The 21,569-nt window shown below is 51.6% G+C and overlaps 1 protein-coding gene across 3 annotated transcripts; it reads left to right on the forward strand.

Annotated features, from left to right (window-relative positions):
* Positions 1–3,804: 3,804 nt before the first annotated feature.
* On the forward strand, positions 3,805–16,874 carry CIDEA (cell death inducing DFFA like effector a). 3 transcript variants are annotated; one of them, XM_079785124.1, is made up of 5 exons: positions 3,805–3,874; positions 9,573–9,717; positions 10,424–10,570; positions 15,652–15,833; positions 16,410–16,874. In XM_079785124.1, exons 1-5 carry the CDS (start codon positions 3,837–3,839, stop codon positions 16,555–16,557), a joined length of 660 nt encoding a protein of 219 aa, XP_079641250.1. In that variant the 5' UTR covers positions 3,805–3,836; the 3' UTR covers positions 16,558–16,874. The 3 variants fall into 3 exon arrangements, with proteins under 3 accessions (XP_079641250.1, XP_079641252.1, XP_079641251.1); XM_079785126.1 differs by lacking the exon at positions 3,805–3,874 and adding an exon at positions 4,019–4,216; XM_079785125.1 differs by lacking the exon at positions 3,805–3,874 and adding an exon at positions 4,144–4,257.
* Positions 16,875–21,569: the final 4,695 nt, after the last annotated feature.

Genomic DNA, 21,569 nt, shown 5'->3' on the forward strand with positions numbered 1-21,569 from the left:
CGAGGCAGGCTGCCCCTCACAGGAGTTGATTCTCCCCCATGCAATGAGACACAGAACCCTGTGCCTTTTTATAGATGAAATCTGAGGCTGCGTGAGGTCACCCTGCTGGAATGAGGTAAAGCTGGGCTAGGAACCCAGGTCTCTGTGCTCCAGAGTATGCACTCTTCCAATCACCTGCCAAGACTGAGAGGACAGAGGAAGCCCTGCCTTGGAGAAGGGGCCAAGCCAACTGCAGCATCCACCCCACAGACAGCTGCAGGGAGCCGGAAGGTCAGCATGCTGGAAGCCCTCCCGCAGGCACCCTGTCAGCAATCGATGGCTGAATGAAGCACAAAATCTGCCCCCAAGATCTCTAATCTTGGTGGCACTGGAGCATAGTAGTTGCTCAATGAAGGTATACTAAGTGCTGGTGAATGAGAAAGGGGTTTGTGTGAGAGCCACAAGATGGACGTGGGCTGGAAAGGCACCCTCCCAGCACAGCTCCTCTTAACCCCTTTTCCTTGTGGCCGTTCGTTGGAGCACAACATGCCCTGTCCCCTCTCCCCTCCAGACACCTTCCTGGAGTGAACCACCCACTCATATGATACAGATCCCCCCTTAGGAGCAGGCAGGTAGCTGGCTGGCCTTGACGTCAGCTATGGCCTCTCCCCAAGCACCAGCCCACACATCTGAGTGTGGCCCACAGGCCCCTGGGTCCTGCTCCACATCTCTGTCCAGGGTGGCCCACAGGCCCATGTGTCCTTCTCCGCATCTTTGCTGAGTGTGGTCCACAGGCCTATAGCTTTCAACATAATCTCAATCCCAACTACAAACTTGTTTTCCCATCTGTATTTATCATCTTAATTAAGGCATGCCACCTCTTCAGTTACCCAAACTGGAGATATTGGAGTTGTCTCCAGCTGCTTCCCTGCTTACTCATCACCACATCCCGCAAAATCTCCCCTGGCTCCTTGCTCCTCTCTATGCCACTGTCAGGGCCCCAGTCTGAATTTTGACTCTTTTACTTGGATCAGCTACAGGCTTCCCCAGATGTCCTTCTCAGATCTATGTCTCCACAGGTCACCCTGCCTTCCTGGCTCATTCCCCACTGAGCAACTCCCACTGTGTGTTCAGGCCTACACAGGTTTGCTCCAACTTGGCTGCCTCACTGGTTCCTACCATTCTCCTCCAGAACCCCCTACACCCACCCAGAACCCCCTACACCCACCCAGAACCCCCTATACCCTCCCAGCCCTTCCAGACTTGCCATTGCTGTCTTTGCCTTTGGTCTTCGGAAAGCAGTGCAGAATAGTCACAACCACCCCACACATCATTCACCTCACTCATCCTTGGCCCTTCCCGATCACCTTTTAGCAAAATCAATTACTTACTGTTCCCTTTGCAATTTGCATTCACATGTCACTGCTAACATAGGACTTCATTCATTCAGCCATTAACAAGCCTTCTAACAGCGGAGGCCTCTCTAGGCCCTAGGAGTAAGTGAACGAATAGCACCCATTGCCCTGGTTGCTTAGTGGTGTGTGAGCATCGTCTGTGATCTTGACCTTCACTGCTCCAGGTCTAATACACTGCATCTCAGGCATGGATATGCTGCCTTGTCCATAAGGTGTCAATAAATCAGAATGGTTGGGGAGCTTCACTACAGACTATTGGGTGCTATTAGATCATTTTTATTTCATTAGAAGTGATAATGTCACTACGGTGTATAGTATATATTTCTCTGGAGATGCAAGTTAAAGGACTTTATGTGAAGGAGTTCAAATAAAAATATACATTAAAAAATAAGCAAATATGTCGGAATGTTAGCAGTGGTTGGATCCAGGCACTGGGTGTAAGGGTGCTCGTGTAATGTCTTTATATTTGAAATTTTTCACAATAAGAGGTTTTTTAAAAGGTGAATTGACTGGATCCATTTTCTCATCTATCAAATTGCAGGGAGGGGGGTTGCTTAGCCTGACCCGCCTGCTCTAACAGAATTCTGTAGACGGGGTGGCCTGCACACCACAGAAATGTATGGCTCACAGTTCTGGAGGCTGACAGTCCAGGCCCAGGTGCCAGCATGGGCGGGCTGGTGAGGACACTCCTCTGGGTCACAGCCGGCTGTCGCCTCCCTGTGTCCCCAGGTGGCTGAAGTGCCGAGGACCTCTCTGCAGCCGCCTTTATAAGGTGCTATTCCCATTCCTGAGGGCTCCACCCTCGAGACGTAAGCACCTCCCAAAGGCCAAACCTTCACTACTATGACATTGGGCCTTGGGATTGGAGCAGGGAGTGGGGAACACAAACCTTCAGGCCACAGCAGGGTGTCAGTGGGGGGCAGCTGACACCCCGTGTCCAGCCCTAGTGGCTCTGGGCAGGAAACGCCCCCCAAGAGCCCCGGAGCTGGGCGGTTCCCAGCAGGCCCCTTGGGCTCCAGGATTCTGGGAGGAAATTGCTTTTGGCTTCAACATTCCTGCAAGTCCAATGAGGCCTGTTGGCACCGGGACCCTGACGGGGAAGAAGTGTGTGCTTGTTTCCGTGCGTTCACTGCAGGAGGAGAAGCAGGCGTGGGCACGGGTTAAGTGATCCAGTCCACGTGCTAAAGCCAAGCTGAGTGGGGAGAAGTGAGCTTAGGGAGCACGGCTCACCATAGGCGGGCAGCGCTAGGACCGGAGGAGCCAATCACTTGCTTATGTGCAGGAAGTCTGCATCTTTTATTTATTTTTAAAAATATATATTTTATTGGTTTTTTTACAGAGAGGAAGGGAGAGGGATAGAGAGTTAGAAACATCGATGAGAGAGAAACATCCATCAGCTGCCTCCTGAACACCCCCCACTGGGGATATGCCCTTGACCGGAATCAAACCTGGGACCTCTCAGTCCACCGGCCAACGCTCTATCCACTGAGCCAAACCAGCCAGGGCAAGTCTGCATCTTTTAAAGCGCTGGAAGTAAGGGTCTGTTCCAGTCCTTAACCTGCTCCAGAGACTTCTGCTTCGCTTTTGTAATTAGGGGTTCTATTGGATCCCCGAGAAGCGCCACCCCTACCCGCCTTCTTCAGAGGTCTGAAACATGCGGAACTGTACCTTCCCAAAGGGACATCTGTACAAGAGGGAGATGGACACCGCCCCCCCCAGCCCTGGCTCCGTTCCCTCTTTCCTGCCTTACTCTGAGCAAGTCCTTGCCTTCAGCTAAAGGATTGTCAATGAAGCCCAAACGGTTCCGTTACTCCTTCATTCTGAATGCCCTTCTTACTGCCCCGGAATGTCCAGATGCAGCCGGGAGGCGACCTAACGGGAAGGAAGCCAAGGCGCCGCTGGTGTGACCGAGTGTCTGCAGCAAGGTCCTCACCTCTGCAATGAGCTTAGAACCGCGCGTCCGGGCCCAGCCCCAGCGCTGGCTGGGCGCGGCCTGGGGGTCTCCATTGCGCACGTCCTGCGCCTCACTTTCCCCGCCCGTGGCCGGGTTTAAACAGCACCGCCGCCTTCCCACAGCCCAGGCCATTCATTCTGTCGGGGCTGAGGATGTCCTCCCCTGCCCCAACCTCCAGAAAGCGCAAGACAAACAGGCGGACGCGCGACCATCAAGTGGCTCGTGGAGCATCGCGGGTCCAGGGTCGTCGTCGGCGTCCCCTGCGGCGGCCTCGGAGAGCCGCTCCCTGGAGGGGCCCGAAAGGTCTGGGCCCCGGCGCGCTCCCAGATCGCTAAGCTATGACCTTCGGCAGAGGAGAGGCCATTGCCAAGGCCCTCGCCCTCGTGGTCAGACCGAGGCGGGGCGGGCGGGGCGGGGCGGGGCGGGCGGCGGCGCTTTAAGAGGCGGCGCGCGCGGGTGGAGGCCGCTGCCCGCCACGGCGCCGAGCGATGGAGATGGCCCGGGACTACGCGGGAGCCCTCATCAGGCGAGTTCCGCAATCGCAGGCTGAGCACCACGCCGGGAGCCCCGCGTCCCGGTGTGCCCCGCAGGCTCCTTTGCCCGGCACCCCGTGAGCCCGCATCCCCTCCCCTCCGCCACCCCTCCCCCCTACAGCCCGTGCGCCCTCATCCCCACGCTCCCCGAGGCCCCGGCTCCCGCGCATTCCCCCACTCCCCGGCGCCCACCGCGGCCAGCTGGGCAGGCGCGCGCCCTCCGCCTCCAGCTGCAAGTGTCAGGTGTGGCCTCCCGAGTGCGCGGGCGTCCGCGGAACAGGTGACAGCGGTCAGTGCGCGGGTGGCCGCGTCTCTTGCCTTAGCTGCGGACACCGGTGAGGGCGCCGTCCCGGGGACCCAGGGCAACACTTCCATGGTGCGTGGGGCAGAGCTTCTCGGGGTCCTGCGGTTCGCGACGGGGGCTGGGGCGTGGGGAGAAGCGCTGGCGGGGGCGCTCGGCGGCCTCCGGGCGGCCCAGGCCACGCTGGGGCGAGCGCGGGCTGCGGCTCCAATGGGGGGCGGGGGAGGGGGCCTGGCTGGGCCGGGGGGGGGGGGGGGCGGGGGGCGGAACGCTCGCCCCGCAGCCTCTTGGCCCGGCTCCACTCCTTTCCCAGTCTTGGGTTCATTTCACCTCCGGACATCCAACCCAATCCTTGCTGCTAAATCCTAAAGATTCTGCGTGGCAGTAACTTCATAAATTCAAAGGAGAGATCGTGTTTCTCTGAAGATCTTTAAAGTGCTTCAGAGAGGATGGAGAAACCCCTTGCGGACGTGAACATGCAGGTTTTCAGAGATAATGGATCCCATTTGTACCGAGGGGTAAGGGCAGACTGAGGGAAAGGGAAGGGAGAATCGCTTTACAAAACTAGCCTGACCTAGAGGCTCTGAACTTGGGTCCTAAGGCAGCTGTGTGTAATACTGACGGTTCGAAAAACAGCTGCCCAGATGTACGGGCGATCAGTCTGCCCTGTGCTGGCTTTCTCTTTTAAAACAAACAAACAAATAACAAAAAAGGAAGTTAAGTGGTGGGATCCTGGGAAGGTGAGACATAGACTTGACTCGAGCATCTTCCCTAACATGGTTTAAGCATAAAGGTAAAGCCCTCTGTTTCTCTCCTGTCTGTCTTCTCTCTCCAGTGCCACCCACCCCACACTCCCACTCCCAGACCTAACAACTGTGAACAGTTTGGAGTGAATCCTCCAAACTTTTCTCCCAGGAACATCCAAACACCCACTCTCCACGTTCCTTGGGGCGCTGAGGAGCTGGTGGGCTGTGTTAGGGATGGGTGAGAGGGCATGGACTCCTGGTTGCTGGCGCTGGCATCGCCTGGGGCAGACGGAGGAGGCCACACCTGCAGCACTGAGCCAGGCCCTGCCCTTGCCCCTGACCCCTGCAACAGGGTCCCCAGATCCAAAATGTATCTGTGTGAGGTTCCCACTGGGTCAAGTGTGTGGTGGAAGCCACTGGCTTATGAAATATTGGCAAATCGAAGCGTCAGGAAATAGCTTATCTCCTGAAACATGTTCCTGCTGAGCTTGGCAAGCTCTCGCTGGGACTGGCTGCTTGTTGCCACAGTTCTTGGGAATCAACCTGCTTCCAAATCGAGCTACTATAATTCTTTGGAATCGACCTGCTTCCAAACGAAACAGGAAGAAAGCCATCTGTAGTGCTTGTTAAAGGGAACACACTTTTCTTCCTGGCCCTTCTGAAAAACCACGTCCAGGCTCAAGAGCCACGTGAGCCAGGTGCTGCCACATTTGTAATTACGGTCTCGCAGGACCTCTGTCTCCTCTCGATGCGCCTTCATTTCAACTAGCCGGTAGAAGATGTCCTGCCTCTGTCTTTCGTTAGCAAATAGCTGAATTTTGCCAAGGAAGGAAGCTGATCACACCTTCTTCAAAGATCAGCTATGTGTAGGCAGTGATCAGATCAACTATGTGTAGCCAGGCATTAGTTCCTTAACCCCCTGCAATCACTAAGGGCCGCCGTCAGAATGAAAGCAGCCTGAAGTCTCATAGCACACTCTGGACTTCAAGGATGTCCGCGGTGTGTGCTGTCCCAGAGAAAGCCAGCCCTGTCTCTGTGCCCTGTCCGTGATAACATTCATGCCAACTCCGACATTCTTCTAAAGCTGATGTATCATAGTTTGTGCAGAATCGCTGATTTTGTAGCTGTTTTAGGACATCTTTCCTTTTCTTGAACAAGGAGCTCTCTGTCTAGCTGGCATTGCAGTACAAATTTCTACCACAGTAGTCTCAGGGACAGAAGCGAGGAACCGAGTTTCCTACAGGTACGTTTCTACAGCTCACGGAGACCTCGCCAGGGCTGACGAAGACGTCCCAAGCCGCCTCATTTCTCTGCGTTCCTATATTTGCCATCAATACCTCCCTTCTTAACATTGGCTTTGGCAGTAGTACTCAGTTGACTTATATCCTACCCCTGTCTGTGCTTTACTACTTTATATAGATTCCTCTTTTTCCAACTAGCAGCGAAGTGTGGGGTTCCCTCAGTCATTGTCTCACTCTGAATAGTTCCTGGGCAGTGTCTTACCCTCATCACTGCTGACACCAAATGTTTCTCTCTGGCTGTGAGAAACCTTGTTCCTGGGCCTGCCTTCTCCCCCGGCACTTTCAGAATGAACGGCAATCCACGGGGTGCCATATAAAGACTCTTTCTTGGGGCCTGTGGGGTTTAGCTTTGTTTTACTGGAGTCGAGTTCACATCCACTGTCCGTGTGTTTATTGCTCTATTTCACACACTTGTGTACATTGAGGACGCCTCAGTTCCCTTGAGGAAAAACCCAAAGACTCTCTGTTTTCCTCAGAGAAGAAAAGATATGTCCCTTCACAGTTTTCAAGATTAATTCTATGAAGTCTGGCTTCTCTTACTGACTTGATTTCTCCGAAATGATCTATTTCCTTGAACAGCAAAGCGTATTTCCTTGTGTGTGTGTTTCCTTTTAGTACGCTGTTTCCCTTCCTGCTTCCTAGGATTGCCTGCGCTTTCCCGGGAGCTCGAGGTGACTGAGGCGTGCTGTACCTAAAAGCAGAATTCTCAGGCTTCTAGTGCTCCCGTTTCAACACTGACACATTAAGAAACTGAGGGGGAGGTGGCAACATATGTTAGGCCTTGTGTTACTGGCCAGTGACGTAAATTATTCTACTGAGAGAGAACCAAAAATGAGTTAGATTAATATACAGGGTGGGGCAAAAGTGGGGTTGTAATTGTTTGTATGGAAAGTAATACAACAAGAAATAATAATGCAAGAATACACTGTTTCCCGTGCTCACAACTGTAAACCTACCTTTGCCCCACCCTGAATGTCTTTGCTCATGTGGTAGCTGGTTCGCCCTGCTGTTCATTTAGCTGCAGCAGATAAGCACTCATGTAGTATTTGTTAAATAGGTTGAATGTGTGTAAAATTTCATTTAACCCCTTTTTGCGTTGTACATAAGACAGTCTTGGTTTTTATATAAGTTGGCACCTCAAATCACTCACCCAGTTCCTTGAAAAGAAGGGAAGGATTTCATTTTCATGTCTTCAAACATTTTTTATGTGTGCTCTCTAAGCCTTTTCTCCAACAATGACCCAGTTCTTGTGTAACAGGTAAGCAGAACAATAGCCTGTATGTTGTTTTAAAAAATCAAGGATGACTATCTTGAGGGCAGTGTGAAGAGGGAGGACCAGACGTGACTGCCAGTTCTTGCCTTGTCAGAAGTTAAAGGACAATAAGAACTCTGTATAATCAGCTGTGCTAGGTCCCCGGAGCATCGGCGCTTACTAAGGTGTGAGCGTTTGTGTCCTATGGGGAGATATGGGACCACAACTAGGTCAGTGCTGTTCGTGCCCACAAGACGTGCCATTGGCCACCAGGGCCTGGACCTGACATTCCAAGACATGAACTTTGCTCTCCCATTTCTCTGATTTTGTCCCAGCCTGTCTTTTACTCCGTGACTAGGTCATGTGCCAGCAGGGGGCGAGGTGCTGTGGGGAAATAAAAAATGTACAAACAGACTCTGATCTCAGTTGGCATAGATTCTAGAAGGCCTCGTGGGCAATGGCAATGACTTGCCACTTTGGGTGAGAAGAAGCTTGCCGGTGAGGGTCCAGGGTCTCCTCTGCTGTAGGAGGGTTTGTACCTGGCAGGGCAGACACCATGCTGGGAAAGCGCAGCTGGATTTGAAGCCCTGTGCTAGCACTTGCCAATTCTGATCTTACTAATTTCTTTCTTTAAAATATATTTTTATTGATTTCAGAAAGGAAAGAGAGAGAGAGAGAGAGAAACATCAATGATGAGAGGAATCATTGATTGGCTGCCTCCTGCCTAACCCCCCATGGAGATCAAGCCTGCAACCCGGGCATGTGCCCTGACCAGGAATCGAAGCGTGACCCCCTGGTTCATAGGTCAACGCTCAACCGCTGAGCCACATCGGCCGGGCTGATCTTATTAATTCCTTAATGTCCTGAGCCTCCGTTTTCCTCACCTGTGATGCTTGTCCTGTAGAGTTGTTAGGCAATGTGCTAAGGGATATAGTATTTGGCACAGAGTGGAACTTGTATCTTTCTCTCTCTCCTTCTCATAGGACTTAGCCAGTGAGTTTAAGTTTCAGATGCAACGTTTAGGTTGAGAACAAAGCCAGGCTCTAAATGTAAAGCATACTATGGATCATCCTCGCCGCCCTGCCCACCGGGTCAGCAGGGATGAGACTGTGAGCGAATCCTCTGTAGCATCAGCTCAGCAGAATGTGGGCATGTTGTTCATCGTGTTGCGTAACCCAGGGACCTGGTTTAACTCCTGAGAATCAGGGCAAAGGTTCAGAGGCTGATGCCAGGCCCACCGCTGCCTGGGTTCCGGCTCTGACTTACTCAGGGTCTCTTGTCCTTCTGGTGGGGAGCCCCCACCGGAGACCCTGACTGGGCACCATCCCTCGCAGTTGCCTCCCTGGAAACAGAGGATGCAGAGGCTCTGGTGGCCTAAAGGGAAAGGGGCTGAGGGTGTGGACTGGGAACCCCGCCTCCTTCCAGCCATGAAGCAGCTCTTCCTCTCATGCTTCCGACGGATGCTTAGTGTTTGAGGTTTGAAGTTCGGAGAGATGGCGTCCCACCTTTTCCTTTGTAACTGGGTGTCCCTGAGAAGCCACTCTGAGCCTCGGTTTTCTCATCTGAGAAGTGGGTAATATTAGCAGGTGCTCAGATATGAGCACTGCTGAGGCACTAATGTGATGCTGGCTGAATATATTATAGGCCCGATACTTGCTAATAATCCAGGCTGTTCCCAGAATGCCAGGTTGTCGATGAGGCATCGGAAGGAGGCACAGACACTCCCTCTCAGAGGCCCCTCCTGAAACTGCTGGTAGCAGGAACTTAACTGACAACGTTGGAAAACTGGTTCCTTACGATACAACCAGTTTTTCATAGAGCACATTACTTGGTGCTTCATTGAACTTCCACTTATGTTCATTTATAGAACTTCAGTTTAGACAACATACTACGTAAAAGCTCTATGCCTCACGCTAAGCTGGGTATTATGGGAGATGCAACAAAGAAGGCTTTGTCCATAAAGAAATGCCAATCTAGTTGGGAAAATAAAACACAGATAAATAAATGACTCTGTGTGTGTGTGTGTGTCTTTAGAGACTCTCTGAAAAAGTAATGTCAAATATATTTTTTCATTTTCTTCTCCATTTCCAGGCCCCTGACTTTCATGGGTTCACAAACTAAGAAAGTCCTACTCACTCCCCTCATGCAGTCCCCTCGCCCCTTCCGAGTCTCCAACCACAACCGAAGCAGCCGGCGGGGAGTGATGGCAAGCAATCTGAAGGATCTGCTCAGCAAGGTACCACCAGCGCTGTGCCTCCCCACCTGTGCTCAGAAGGCCCAGGCTCTTGGGTAGTAAGCTAATGCAGAGATGGAAATGTCCATGTCGTGGCCTTGTACCATAAGAGATTTAGGCACAGAGACAAAAACCTTAAAAACAGCCACCAGTGGATAATGTGGCTTTATTGACTTGACAAGAGAAAATACATGGAGGCAGCAGACTTTGGAAATCTGTTTTTTGTTATAAAAGCCAGGGAAGAATCGTCCTTAATCTAAGTGACCTAGATCACCTAATAAGGAAGATTCGCATGGAGGCTTAACCTAGACGCAGGCGCCCATGCAAAGGAGAAAAGCATGCAACGTGCAGGCTCTGACTAAGCGACATTCAGATATGCCACACAAGACCCACGCTCCTTAAATACCACAAGATTCTTCTTTTTATTGGTCAAAATAAGTAGGCAGTTTTAGAAACTATAAATATTATGAAATGTAATCATGTATCTCATGTCACTGAAATCTCTGAAGAGGATAGTTCCCTGAAAAATCTTAACTTCTCTTTTTCCAAGCCAGGACTGAATCATAGACTCCCATTAAGGTCTATCGTGACCATTAACATTTTATCAAAACCAGCCAGCTCTGCTGAAACTGTCATGTAAGCCAGGGCTGTGAGTGGTCAAAACGGAGTCCCCCGCTCATTCCGTGTCTCTGATGTGTTGCCCACGCAGACCCTGGACGCCCTGCTCATCACCAGCGGGCTGGTCACTCTGGTGCTGGAGGAGGACGGCACCGTGGTGGACACGGAGGAGTTTTTTCAGACCTTAGGAGATAACACACACTTCATGATCTTGGAAAAAGGCCAGAAGTGGACACCGGTAAGCAAGCGCACTCTCATCCAGCTACTGGGGAGACTTCTTACCCACGAAAGTGAATTCCCTATTTTGGTGTTGATTTGCTCACTTTTAAAATAGATCCTTTCTATTTCCCTAATAACTGGATCTATGCCCTTGAAGGGAATCTTATAAATATTTCTAGGAAATGTAGCATCTCTGTGAACATGGGCTGTTTGACTTAAAGCAAATAATTCTGAGGGACAAGCTTTGGGCAGCAAGTAGCTTATGATCCTACTAGAGGCCTGGCCTGCACCTCTTGCAATCCAGGACCCCTCGGGGATGTCAGACTGCCGGTTTCTGCCTGATCCCCGCAGCGGCTGGCCTGTCTTGCCCAGTCCTGATCGGGGCCCAGGAGGGGCCGCAGAAGGGCTCCAGGGCATGTCCGGTCCATCTCAATTCGTGCACTGGGCCAGTTTCAGCCTGATCCTCACAGGCCAGGCTAAGGGACCCCACCACTGTACGAATCCTTGCACCGGGCCTCTAGTATATATATATAAGATCTTTGGTTAATCTCTTCCTGCCCTCCCCATTTCCCCTTCCCTCTGAGATTCATAAGTCTGTTCCATGTTTCCATGCCTGTGCATTGAGTGTCTGCCCCCTGGTGGTCAGTGCACATCATAGCTACTGGTTGAATGGTTGAATGGTCAAATGGTCGTTTGGTCACTTAGGCTTTTATATATATAGATTAAAGCCTGTAGATATGACACAGTGACCATTCACTGTCTCTCTCCTTAGGAGGCCAGCAAGCCAATGAAATTAGGTAGGGTGTGTGTGTGTGTCTACAGTGATTTAGAAAAGTTAAGATATAGAATCAAGTTTTCTATTTCTGAGAAAACTATAGATTATATATATATTGGAAAAGCCTCCTAGAAATGTAAAGCAAATATGAAAACATCTTCTTATATGCCTAAATGTCCTTCAAGAAAGGGACATCCTCCGAGCCCACATTTTTTATGGGAGCCAGAATCCAGAAAGGAAAGCAAACACTGAAGCTGGCTCTCCCCTCCGGGCGTCTCACCTATGGGCCTCCGCTGACCTCAGTGACTCAGGGCTTCGGTTTGATGGCTGCTGAGAGGACAGGAAACAAAGTCTTGGGGGATAACAGAAAGGGAGTCATGTTAGAGACGCCCACATAAAGCAGAGAATGTAACGGTTTCTCCTGAGAGTCTGGTAGACAGCTGTCCTTACTGCTTATAGGGACTATTGATTCTAAAATCACCCAAGCCAAAAGTTTCATTTACAGAGACCCAGGGAGGAAGCATCAGAGGGAGGAGTTTACTCATTAAATTCTCTTCATTCAAACAGCCTCTCCCAACCGTCCTAGTGATCCAGGTTGCTGTGTCCCATGTAACCAGCAGGAGCAAATAGGCTCAGAATGGACATTGACCTAGGCCAGTGGTCGGCAAACTCATTAGTCAACAGAGCGGCAAACGGCGGCTCGCGAGCTGCATGTGGCTCGCGAGCCGCAGTTTGCCGACCACGGATCTAGGCCACAGGGAATCTTTGTTCCTAAAGTTCCAACAAACATGAATTTACAATAAAACATAAGGACTCCAGGCACTAAATATGAGAGGAAGCAGAAATAACAAAGTCAGGCCTGCAAAACCTCAGATGTGGGATCATCAGAGACAGTGTAAAATAGCTATACTTAAAATGTTCAAAAAGATATAAAAAGTAATCTAAAGTAGTAAGGAACAAGAAGAAATTTTTAAAAACTAGATAGACTTGGAAGAATAAATACAATTTCTAGAAACAAAAAAGATAGCAATTCAAGTAAATGAAAACTCAGGCAGGACTGTAGATGATGATAAAAGACCTGGAAGATATGCCTACAGAAGGTGCCTATGATGTAACACAAAGAGAGTGGAAAGCTGGAAAGCAGCTGGAGATGTGACTGAGAAGATCTAATATATGCCTATTTGGCACTCTCGGTGTGATATTTTTTTAAAAACAAAACACAATAGACAAACGATTTTTTAAAAATGATAAATTCAACTCCGTCCAGAATTCTTTTTATCAAAAGGTACTATCAAGGAAGCAAAACAATAAGCCACAAGTGGGGAGAAGGTGTTTCCAGATAACCCGACAAAGGATTAGTGTTCCACAAATATAAAGGACTCACACAGATCAATAATGGAAACAATAGACAATCCAATGGAAAAATGGGCAAAAACAGGGACAGGCATCTGCACAACAAATGGACAACAGAACACAGGGGAAATATGCAACCTCATTGGTGACTAGGAAAACCTAAGTTAAGAGCACCATAAGGTACTTTTTTACACCATTATTAGATTTGGTATTGTTAGGCTTTGAAACCTTTCCCGTTTTTAAGATATGGGACAATGAACTCTCTTATGCTCCCACCAACTACTATTTAAAACAACTTGCCTTTATCCCATGGAGTTGAACTGAGTAAGTCCATTCCTAGACATATACCCAGCACAGGATACCCAGCCATGTGCTTCCATGTAAATACACTGAAATAAACACCCTGTTGGCCCAGCCGGCATGGTTCAGTGGTTAGCGTCAATCTATGATGCAGGAGGTCACAGTTTGATTTTTGGTCAAGGCACATGCCTGGGTTTTGAGCTTGATCCCCAGTGTGCAGGAGGCAACCATTCAATGATTCTCTCTCATCATTGATGTTTCTATCTCTCTCCCTCTCCCTTTATCTCTGAAATCAATAAAAAATATTTTTAAAAATAAATAAAAATAACACATTGTTGTATAATCATCAGATGGAATACTCCTCTGCTGTGAAAATGCATGAAGTGCAGCTACAGACATCTATGTGGACAAATCACATCAACTATGTTGAGTGGAAACATGGCAGAATACTTCATTAAGCAAGTGGTCCTCAAACTTTATCTTTCCTTCCACTCTTAAAAATTAATGAAGACCCAAATAGCTTTATTTCTTCTATCAATAGAACCTATAGATACTCTTCAATCAGGGGTTCTCGACTGGGGAGTATGTTGCCGCTCAGGGGACATTAGGAAAAGTCTGAAAACTCTTTTGGTGTTTACGACTGGGCAGTGGTATACTACTGGCATCTAGTGGGTAGAGACTAGCGATGAGGCTAAATATTCTACAATGCACAGGACAGCCTCTACGATGAAGCCCCGGAGAGGGTAATTGCTGGGATGCCAAGCGAAGTACAGGGCAGTGATGGAGTGTATTGGATACAAATAATGATGGTTCAAGGAGAGGCCTGAAGCCGTCTCTGTCTAGTAGTGATTTGGGTGACGTGTGAGCTTGGGTTGGAGTCTTCTCTTTTTTCTTCTTCTTTTTTTAATATAGATTGTACGATTTCATCTTTTTTTTTTAAGCATAATTCTTTTTTAATATATTTTATTGATTTCAGAGAGGAAGGGAGAGGGAGAGAGATAGAAACATCAATGATAAGAGAGAATCATTGATCGGCTGCCTCCTGCATGCCCCCCACTGGGGATCCAGCCCACAACCCAGTCATATGCCCTGACGGGCAATTGAACAGGTGACCTCCTGGTTCATAGGTCAATGCTCAACCACTGAGCCACGCTGGCTGGGCTGGAGCCTTTTCTTGACTTCCACTTTCCATCCATCTTCTCTTAGGGTGGAAATGTGCACCTCCAGCCAATTATAGATCCTGTCCCACTTGGAAGTGTGTGTTTTTAACCAGTGAGGCCAATAGAACTTCCAGCCCAGAAATAGCCGCCAGGGGTCTCCGTTCTTCAGTCTAAATGCCTAAAGCCTGTGAGGAAGTAGCAGCTGAAAGCACGCTCAGGAAGAGGTCAGCGGGCAGTCATTTCCTCCTTCCTCGGTCAGCAGCACAGAGCTCCACAGGCCCCCGGTGAGGTCACACGCGGACTAGCTTTGTGAGCACATCTTGATTTTGATTTAAGGCCAAGACTCAAGGAAGACATTTAGGGAAAGTAAGATAAAACCTTCCATACAGCAGAAAGGGACACAAGGCAATAAAAAAAGAGTTGTGGCAGGATTATAGATGAAAACTCCTTTTGATTCTGTAAATCTTGGTTTTTTAAAATGTTTCCTAAATGATGGAGAGTTTGCACCCCCTAAAGTAAAGAGGCTGCAGGGCCTCTTGGGCCTGAAACATTGGACAACAACCAGGATCTCTCCCAGCATGAAGGGTTTGAGTACTTCAAGGAGAACTAGTTTTAACTTCAAATATAGTAGATTATTGTCATTATGAACTTAACAGTCATAGCCTCAACTACTCCCAACCCCAGAGGGTCACGCGACTTGGTAACTCTATTGATTTATGTACATTTGAATCCTAAACCCTGCAAGAACCATGTGAGGGCAAACCCACAGGAAGAGTAGCCCCTGGGTCGGGCATTTGTCCCCGGGACCGCTCTGTTCTCTTGTTTTGTTTTGTTTTGTTTTGTTTCAAAGCTCTTGGTGGGGAAGATTCTATTGCAGTGCTGTTTATAAACACTTTCTCCTCCCGACCTGAAGGGTCTATGATGTTTCGGGGAGACTGCGCGTGGATACTGTAACCAAACAGCTTTCCCCAGGAAGTCAGGGTTCACCCAGGGCAGTTACTAGAAAAGAGGGGGCACCCTAGGAAAGTTCTCACACTGCCCCTGGCAGTAGCCATGTGATTCTGAGACTCTCTGCCCAGAAGCCTCTTATCAAATGGAAATAAGGCTGCCTGCTGCTCTTTGAACAGACTGTGTCATAGTCATGAGACTGTCCATGTCAATCAAGTAACTGCGGTCACCCTCAGTGACGAGTGTGAGTGCCTCTCAACACCATGTGCCAACAGCACAGCCATTCATTAATGTCTGGGTCCTGACACCAAGGCCCCACCGCCGAATCACAGTCATCCGGAGCCACTAATCTCGGCGGATTCAGGAAGGATACTTCCTTTCGGGTGTGGACCTGGTAGCCACATAAGCATTTTGCTCTGCTAAAAAACATTCCTCAAATAATTAGCAGCTTAGTCACCACCAGATTTTAAACCAACAGAGTGGAAACCAGCATAAAACCAGAAGTACAGGACGTGCATGTCACAGTGGGATGCTCCTTACACGTCTTCCTCCCTTACTGTCTAGAGTACTAACTACATCGCCGCCCGCCAGCAACCGAAGAAATCAGGAATAGCAAGGGTCACCTTCGACTTGTACAAGCTGAGTCCCAAGGATTTCATCGGCTGCCTCAACGTGAAGGCCACCATGTATGAGATGTACTCGGTGTCCTACGACTTCCGGTGTACAGGGCTCAAGGCCCTGGTGAGGTAACAGACTTCGGGGTCAACTGAGGGGTCTGGAAACTGCACGTGGCTCGGTCCACGCCACCCGTCCCCAGGCGGCCTGTCCCCCGCTTGCTCCTCTACACTCCCAGGCCCCGCCCCTCGGAGGCCCTGACCGGGCCGTACCCCCGTTGAAGTTCACGCTAACTCACATTGTCATGCAGCAGTTTAAATCTCACCCCCCTGCTCACCCCCTCCCCTTCGCACACCCAAGGCCTCCAGAATAAGCAAGTGGCTGAAGGGTAGGACGTAAGTGTACTCCCAGGAGCCCAGTCTGCCTACTCAGCTCTTTCTAGCCGCTGAACAACATTTGCAAGTGGCTAGTGGAAGGGTAGTCCCAGTCAGTGTCATCAGCATCCCCTGGGAGCTCACCAGAAATGCAGAGTTCCAGGTCCTGCTCGGACCTCCCGGGTCCTGTATGTTAGCTAGCCCAGGCGGGATGGGCGGGGTTGGAGTGAGCATTGCCTACTCTGGGGGAAAGGGGTTGTGAAAAATTCCCACTCCATCTGCTCTGGCTCAGACCTCCAAGCCTGACGCGTGTCCTTGCCCCTTCTGTTGCAGAAGCATGCTGCGGTTCCTGTCCCACGCTGCCCAGGTGGCCGGGCACTTCCTCATCTACGCAGGCAAGCACATGCTCCAAGTGCTGGGCGACACAGAAGAGCATACCTCTCCCGGGTTGCGCTCCAGGCATAAATTCACCATTGGATAGGGCTGCGGTTTGAGGAGCTCAGCCGGCCTTGACGTATATGTTCCTTTGCAAATGACGACTTTTGAAGATGCTTATGTTCACTTATGCATTATACACACAGGTACTTGTAGGCTGTCCATCACTTCTGCTCTGGAGGGGTACCCAGGTGGAAGGAAAGGGGCCAGGCAGCAGGACGCCCGGAGGAGGAGGAAAGGTGTAGGTGCCCGTGTGGGGAGGCAGGGACCCAAGGGCAGGTGGCTAAGGAGCAACACCACGTGCATTAGGCCCCTTTGACTCCTCACTTCCTGCAATAAACCAATCACAAGAATTGCTTTTAATGTGTATAATACTTTCTGGTGTCTCTTTCACCTTCCAAAATAAAACTTTCATTTAGAAGCAAAACTCAGCCACAAATCTTTTGCTAACAGATATAACCACTTTTTTGGGGGGAGGGGTTAATCTTCACTGGAGGATACTTTTTCCATTGATTTTAGAGAGAGTGGAAGGGAGGGGGATGGGGAAGAGAGAAAAGAGAGAGAGAGAGAGAGAGAGAGAGAGAGAGAAACATCGATGTGAGAGAGCCACATCAATTGGTTGCCTCTTCCACGTGCCCCAACCAGGACAGGGAACCTGCAACCCAGGTACAGGCCCTTGACCAAATCGAACCCTTCACCCTTCGGTTCTCAGGCTGATGCTCTAACCACTGAGTCACGCCAGGCAAGACAATGTAATCACCTTAAAAAAATACTGTATATGTATTTTTATTGATTTCAGAGAGGAAGGGAGAGGGCAATAGAAACATCAATGAGAATCATTGATCAGCTGCCTCCTGCACACCCCCTACTGGGGATCAAGCCCACAACTCGTGCAAGTGCCCTGACCAGGAATCGGACCTCCTGGTTCATAGGTCAACACTCAACCACAGAACCACACTGGCCGGGCAATATCACTTTTAAGTCTTTATTAGTACTTGGTGCAGCAGAACAACGAGCTGGTAAATGTTACTGTGGGGGTGTGATTTTTAATGTGGGTCCTGAGTGAGCTCAAAGGGACCCAAAAGCTTAAGGATGGTCTTCAAGCAGCACTTTCAGCCTTTTTCTTAAACAAAAAAACCAACAAACAAAAACAACTTCCCACCTAGACCTGATGTACGGTGCTAGCGGATCAGGTCTACACTCCCTAATGTCACCTGTGTTCTCAGCTGGGACCCTCGGTTACAAGTGACAGAACTCTGACTGGGGCTGCCCTAAACCCGAGGCAGCCAGGAGAGCAGCGCCCCGAGCTGCAGGCACAGCCACCCCGGGCGCTCACACAGGGTGGCCGGAATCTCTTCCTCTCCGTCCCCTGAGCTGGCAGCTGGCGGCATTTCCCGCAGGCCCTCCTCACATGGAAGCAAGAAGTCCACTCGGCTCCGGGGCAGGACGTCCTGGGCTGCGGCCAGGGGACCCTGCAGGGCCCCTCACTGCAGACACTGCAGCTGGTGGCACACCGGGACGCACACCCGATCCTGCAGACAGGGAAGGCCAGCCCCAACCACAGGGGGCTCCCCAAGGAAATGGGGGTGCTGCTACTAGAATAAGGGTAGCAGAGGCTAGGAAACAAATCTACCCCTGCTCAGATTTGTGGGTTTCCTATTAAGAAATGTTGCCGCAGGCCTGCGGGCGTGGCTCAGTGGTTGAGCATCACCAACCTATGAACCAGGAGGTCACAGTTCCATTCCCAGTCAGGGCACATGATGGGGTTGCGGGCTCGATCCCCAGTAGGGGGCGTGCAGGAGGCAGCGGATCCATGCTTCTCCCATCATTGATGTTTCTCTCTCTCTCTCTCCCTCTCCCTTCCTCTCTGAAATCAGTTAAAAAGCACATTTTTAAAAATGTTGCCGCAATACCTTTCTCCTTTGCTGGCTGACAGCTCCGACACAGTAAAGACACTACAGGCTGTCCCGGAACCCTAGGGGTTCCCGGCACCCCGAACCATTTCTGCGGCTCCCGCCCCTGTCACACCTTCCCCAGTGAGCCTAGCTGGTTCCTCCCTGCAAACACAGCCCAGAGCCCCCCTGCGTCCCGGCTCGCGTCCACCCCAGTCCCGGGCCGGCTCAGTGCAAACCGCCTGCAGGGAGCAGAGGCGGGGACACGGCGGCCCGCGGGCGGGGGCGGCGCGGGGACCCGCCAAGGCCAAGCCGGGCCGGCGCTGTGGGCCAGGGGCGGTGCCCGCGCGGCTCCCAGGCGCCCCGGGCTGCCACGGGCGCCTCGGCGCAGCGGTGGCTATATAAGGAGCCCCGCGGGGAGCCCGCCCCGGAGCGGGGCCGAGCCGGGGGCTCAGCGGCCAGCCGCGCTCACAGCGGGCGGGGCCTCCCGCGGCTCCGCTGGCGTCACTTCCCCGGGAGCCGCATCCCGGACCGCGACCGCCCGGCTTCCAAAAAAGGAGTTTTCCCCGGACGGCCCGTCCCTGGCTCACCGCCGCGCTCCCTCGGCGCCTCCTCTTCCTCGCGGTGTCCGGGGGGGCCCAGGCGCGCCTTAAGGGGGGTGGAGCGAAAGGAGCATCTCTCCTCGTCGGGGGCAATGAGTTCCGAAGGACTCTTCCAGTCGGAGCAGCCTGGGGGGGGGGGGGGGGGGGGGCCTCCAGAACTCTGAAAAGCTCGCGGGGGCGCCCGGCTCCTGGGCACAGGGCCAGCGGGGAAAGGATGCGACGGCTGCTCCTGCCGACACCAAAGGCTTTGGGGAGCCCTTCCGAGGCCTCGGACGGGAGGAACCGGGCAGAACGGAAACCTGCCCCGCTTTCGGGAAGGGTCCCGACAGGTGCTGCTCCCTCCCGCCGCGGGCTCGGATTAGGCGACGTGCATTCCAAACGTGACGCTTTCGGGTGCTAATCTTAGTTTCCCTGTGACCCACATTTAGCCCACCAGCTCAGAGGAAGGCGGGGCCCGTGGCTGGCGGGGCGGGGTTTGGGGGGGGGGGAACGGGGGGCGGCGCTGGCTTCAGCTACAGTCTCACCAGCTGTGCAGCCGAGGGCAGCCAGGCGGACTCCGAGGAGAAGGCGCTGGGGGTGTTAGGTGTCACCGATAGCTGAGTCCTCAGCTGAGTCCGGGCTGGTGCCATGTGTCCCTGTCCAGGGTTCAGGGTCTTTCTGTGGGCCCTCGAGAGGCCAAGTTCCAGAGCTCCACTCCACTGACTTCGGGGATTGTCATTCAGAAAGCACGAAATTGTTCCTGTGAGCTCAGTGTTCGTGACCCTTCCAGGTCTGGGTGACCCTGATGTTTACCGGTTCTACATTCAGGGTCACTTTCTTTCCTGAGCAGGGCACCGAGGACTGTCCTGGCAAGAGCTAAGGGTGTTGTTAGAATGGGATCTTCTAAAAGCCGGTACCTGCCCTGGCTGGTTTGGCTCAGTGGATAGAGCGTCAGCCTGCGGACTGAAGGGTCCCTGGTTCGATTCCGGTCAAGGGCACATGCCCAGGCTGCGGGCTCGATCCCCAGTGGTGCAGGAGGCAGCCGATCAATGATTCTCATCATTGATGTTTCTATCTCTCTCTCCCTCTTCCTTCCTCTCTGAAATCAATTTTATATATATATATATAATAGAAGTCATTACCTCATGGCCAAAGACAGACTCTGGTTAAAATCATCCTGAACAGACTTCCCTGCCACAAGTCTCCTCCTCCATCTATCAAGTTAGGATCAAAATGAGGTGGTTCAGGAACTCTCTCCACAATCCCCCTCTCCTCCAGCCCAGGAGAAGGCCTTGCCACCTGGGCAGCCCGGGGCCCCCAGTCAATGACATTAGAATTCGAAAAACTGGGATCCAGTTCCGCAAAGGGACGCTCTCCTTCTCCTCACACGGGGCAGCTTCTACCTGCTTTTTTTCCTATAGAGACTTAAGGTGGGCATGTCCGCCCTTCAGAGTTGCCCCTCTCACAGAGCCACGGCCTGGCCCTGCCTGTGCGTGGCCCACCTGGGGACACGGGGTTCCCGTCCTTCAGTGCCCTACACCTGCGGGACTGTGGCCTTTATCCGGGGAGGGCCCGGCCTGCTCACAGCCCAGGAACCAGCCACAGACGGGGACCTGCCTCCTAATCTGAGGAGTGCTGCTCCCACTCAGGGCGTCTAGCTCCTGCTCCTACTGCTCTGTGATGAACAGCTCACATGTGAAGAAAACGTTGGGCCTTGGCCAGGTAGCTCAGTGGGTTAGAGCGTCGTCCTGATGCACCAAGGTTGTGGGTTCCACTCCCAGTCAGGGCACATACAAGGTGTCAACCAATGAATGCATAGGTAAGTGGAACAACACATCAATGTTTCTCTCTCTCTCTCCCCCTCTCTCTCTGTCTCTCCCCACCCCTTCCTCTCTCTCTAAAATCAATTTGGGGGAAAAGAAGAAAGAAGGCTTTGGGTAGCATCCCCTCTCCTTTCTGTCACCTTTCTCTTTCAGGCCTCCTGTTTCTTGCTACAATTACCCTAATTTCTATAAAGGAGTTGGAACCACCCTCAGGTGAACAATTGCAAACACCTGGCTCGATCTGGGGGCTCATGGTTTTGTCACACCCTGAAAAGAGTACAACCCCAAGGGGAGTCCTTCAGAGAGGGGCCAAGGTCAAAGCAGGCTGCACCTAGCTTCCTGCTGCGCACGGCTCCAAACTCTGAGCAGCCCACAAGCTCATGTGGGCAAAGAGTGGAGCTTTCTTCACCCCAACGTGTGTGTGTGTGTGTGTGTGTGTGTGTGTGTGTGTGTGTGTGAAAATATGCACGACATTTAAAGAAGTGTGGCTTTTTAAATCTGATTGTCAGTGTACCACTCTTTATTTCAAACCTCCCACCCCACACGGGACCCCTGTGCTCCCTCTAAAGTCTCAACCCTTGGCATGAGCACTTTCAGGGGTGACAACCCTCACAAAAGCAGCTCATCCCACTTGTGGACAGTTTTGTTAGTTTGTGGGGGGCGGGGGGGTTGTTTGTTTGTTTGTTTGGTCTGGGTCCCTAACACTTCTGCCCACAGGTCCTACTTCTGTGCTCTGGAATGACAAAAAATAAATCCCATCCA

The sequence above is a fragment of the Cnephaeus nilssonii genome, assembly GCF_951640355.1.
Source record: "Cnephaeus nilssonii genome assembly, chromosome: 11".
In the NCBI taxonomy this organism is placed as follows: Eukaryota; Metazoa; Chordata; class Mammalia; order Chiroptera; family Vespertilionidae; genus Cnephaeus; species Cnephaeus nilssonii.

Bases quoted from the DNA above. Each gene is read 5' to 3' on its own strand.
- CIDEA (XM_079785124.1), top strand. From the start codon at position 3,837: ATGGAGATGGCCCGGGACTACGCGGGAGCCCTCATCAG. The intron at 10,571-15,651 runs GTAAGCAAGCGC...CTTACTGTCTAG, and splicing joins AAGGCCAGAAGTGGACACCG to AGTACTAACTACATCGCCGC. The intron at 15,834-16,409 runs GTAACAGACTTC...CTTCTGTTGCAG, and splicing joins GGGCTCAAGGCCCTGGTGAG to AAGCATGCTGCGGTTCCTGT.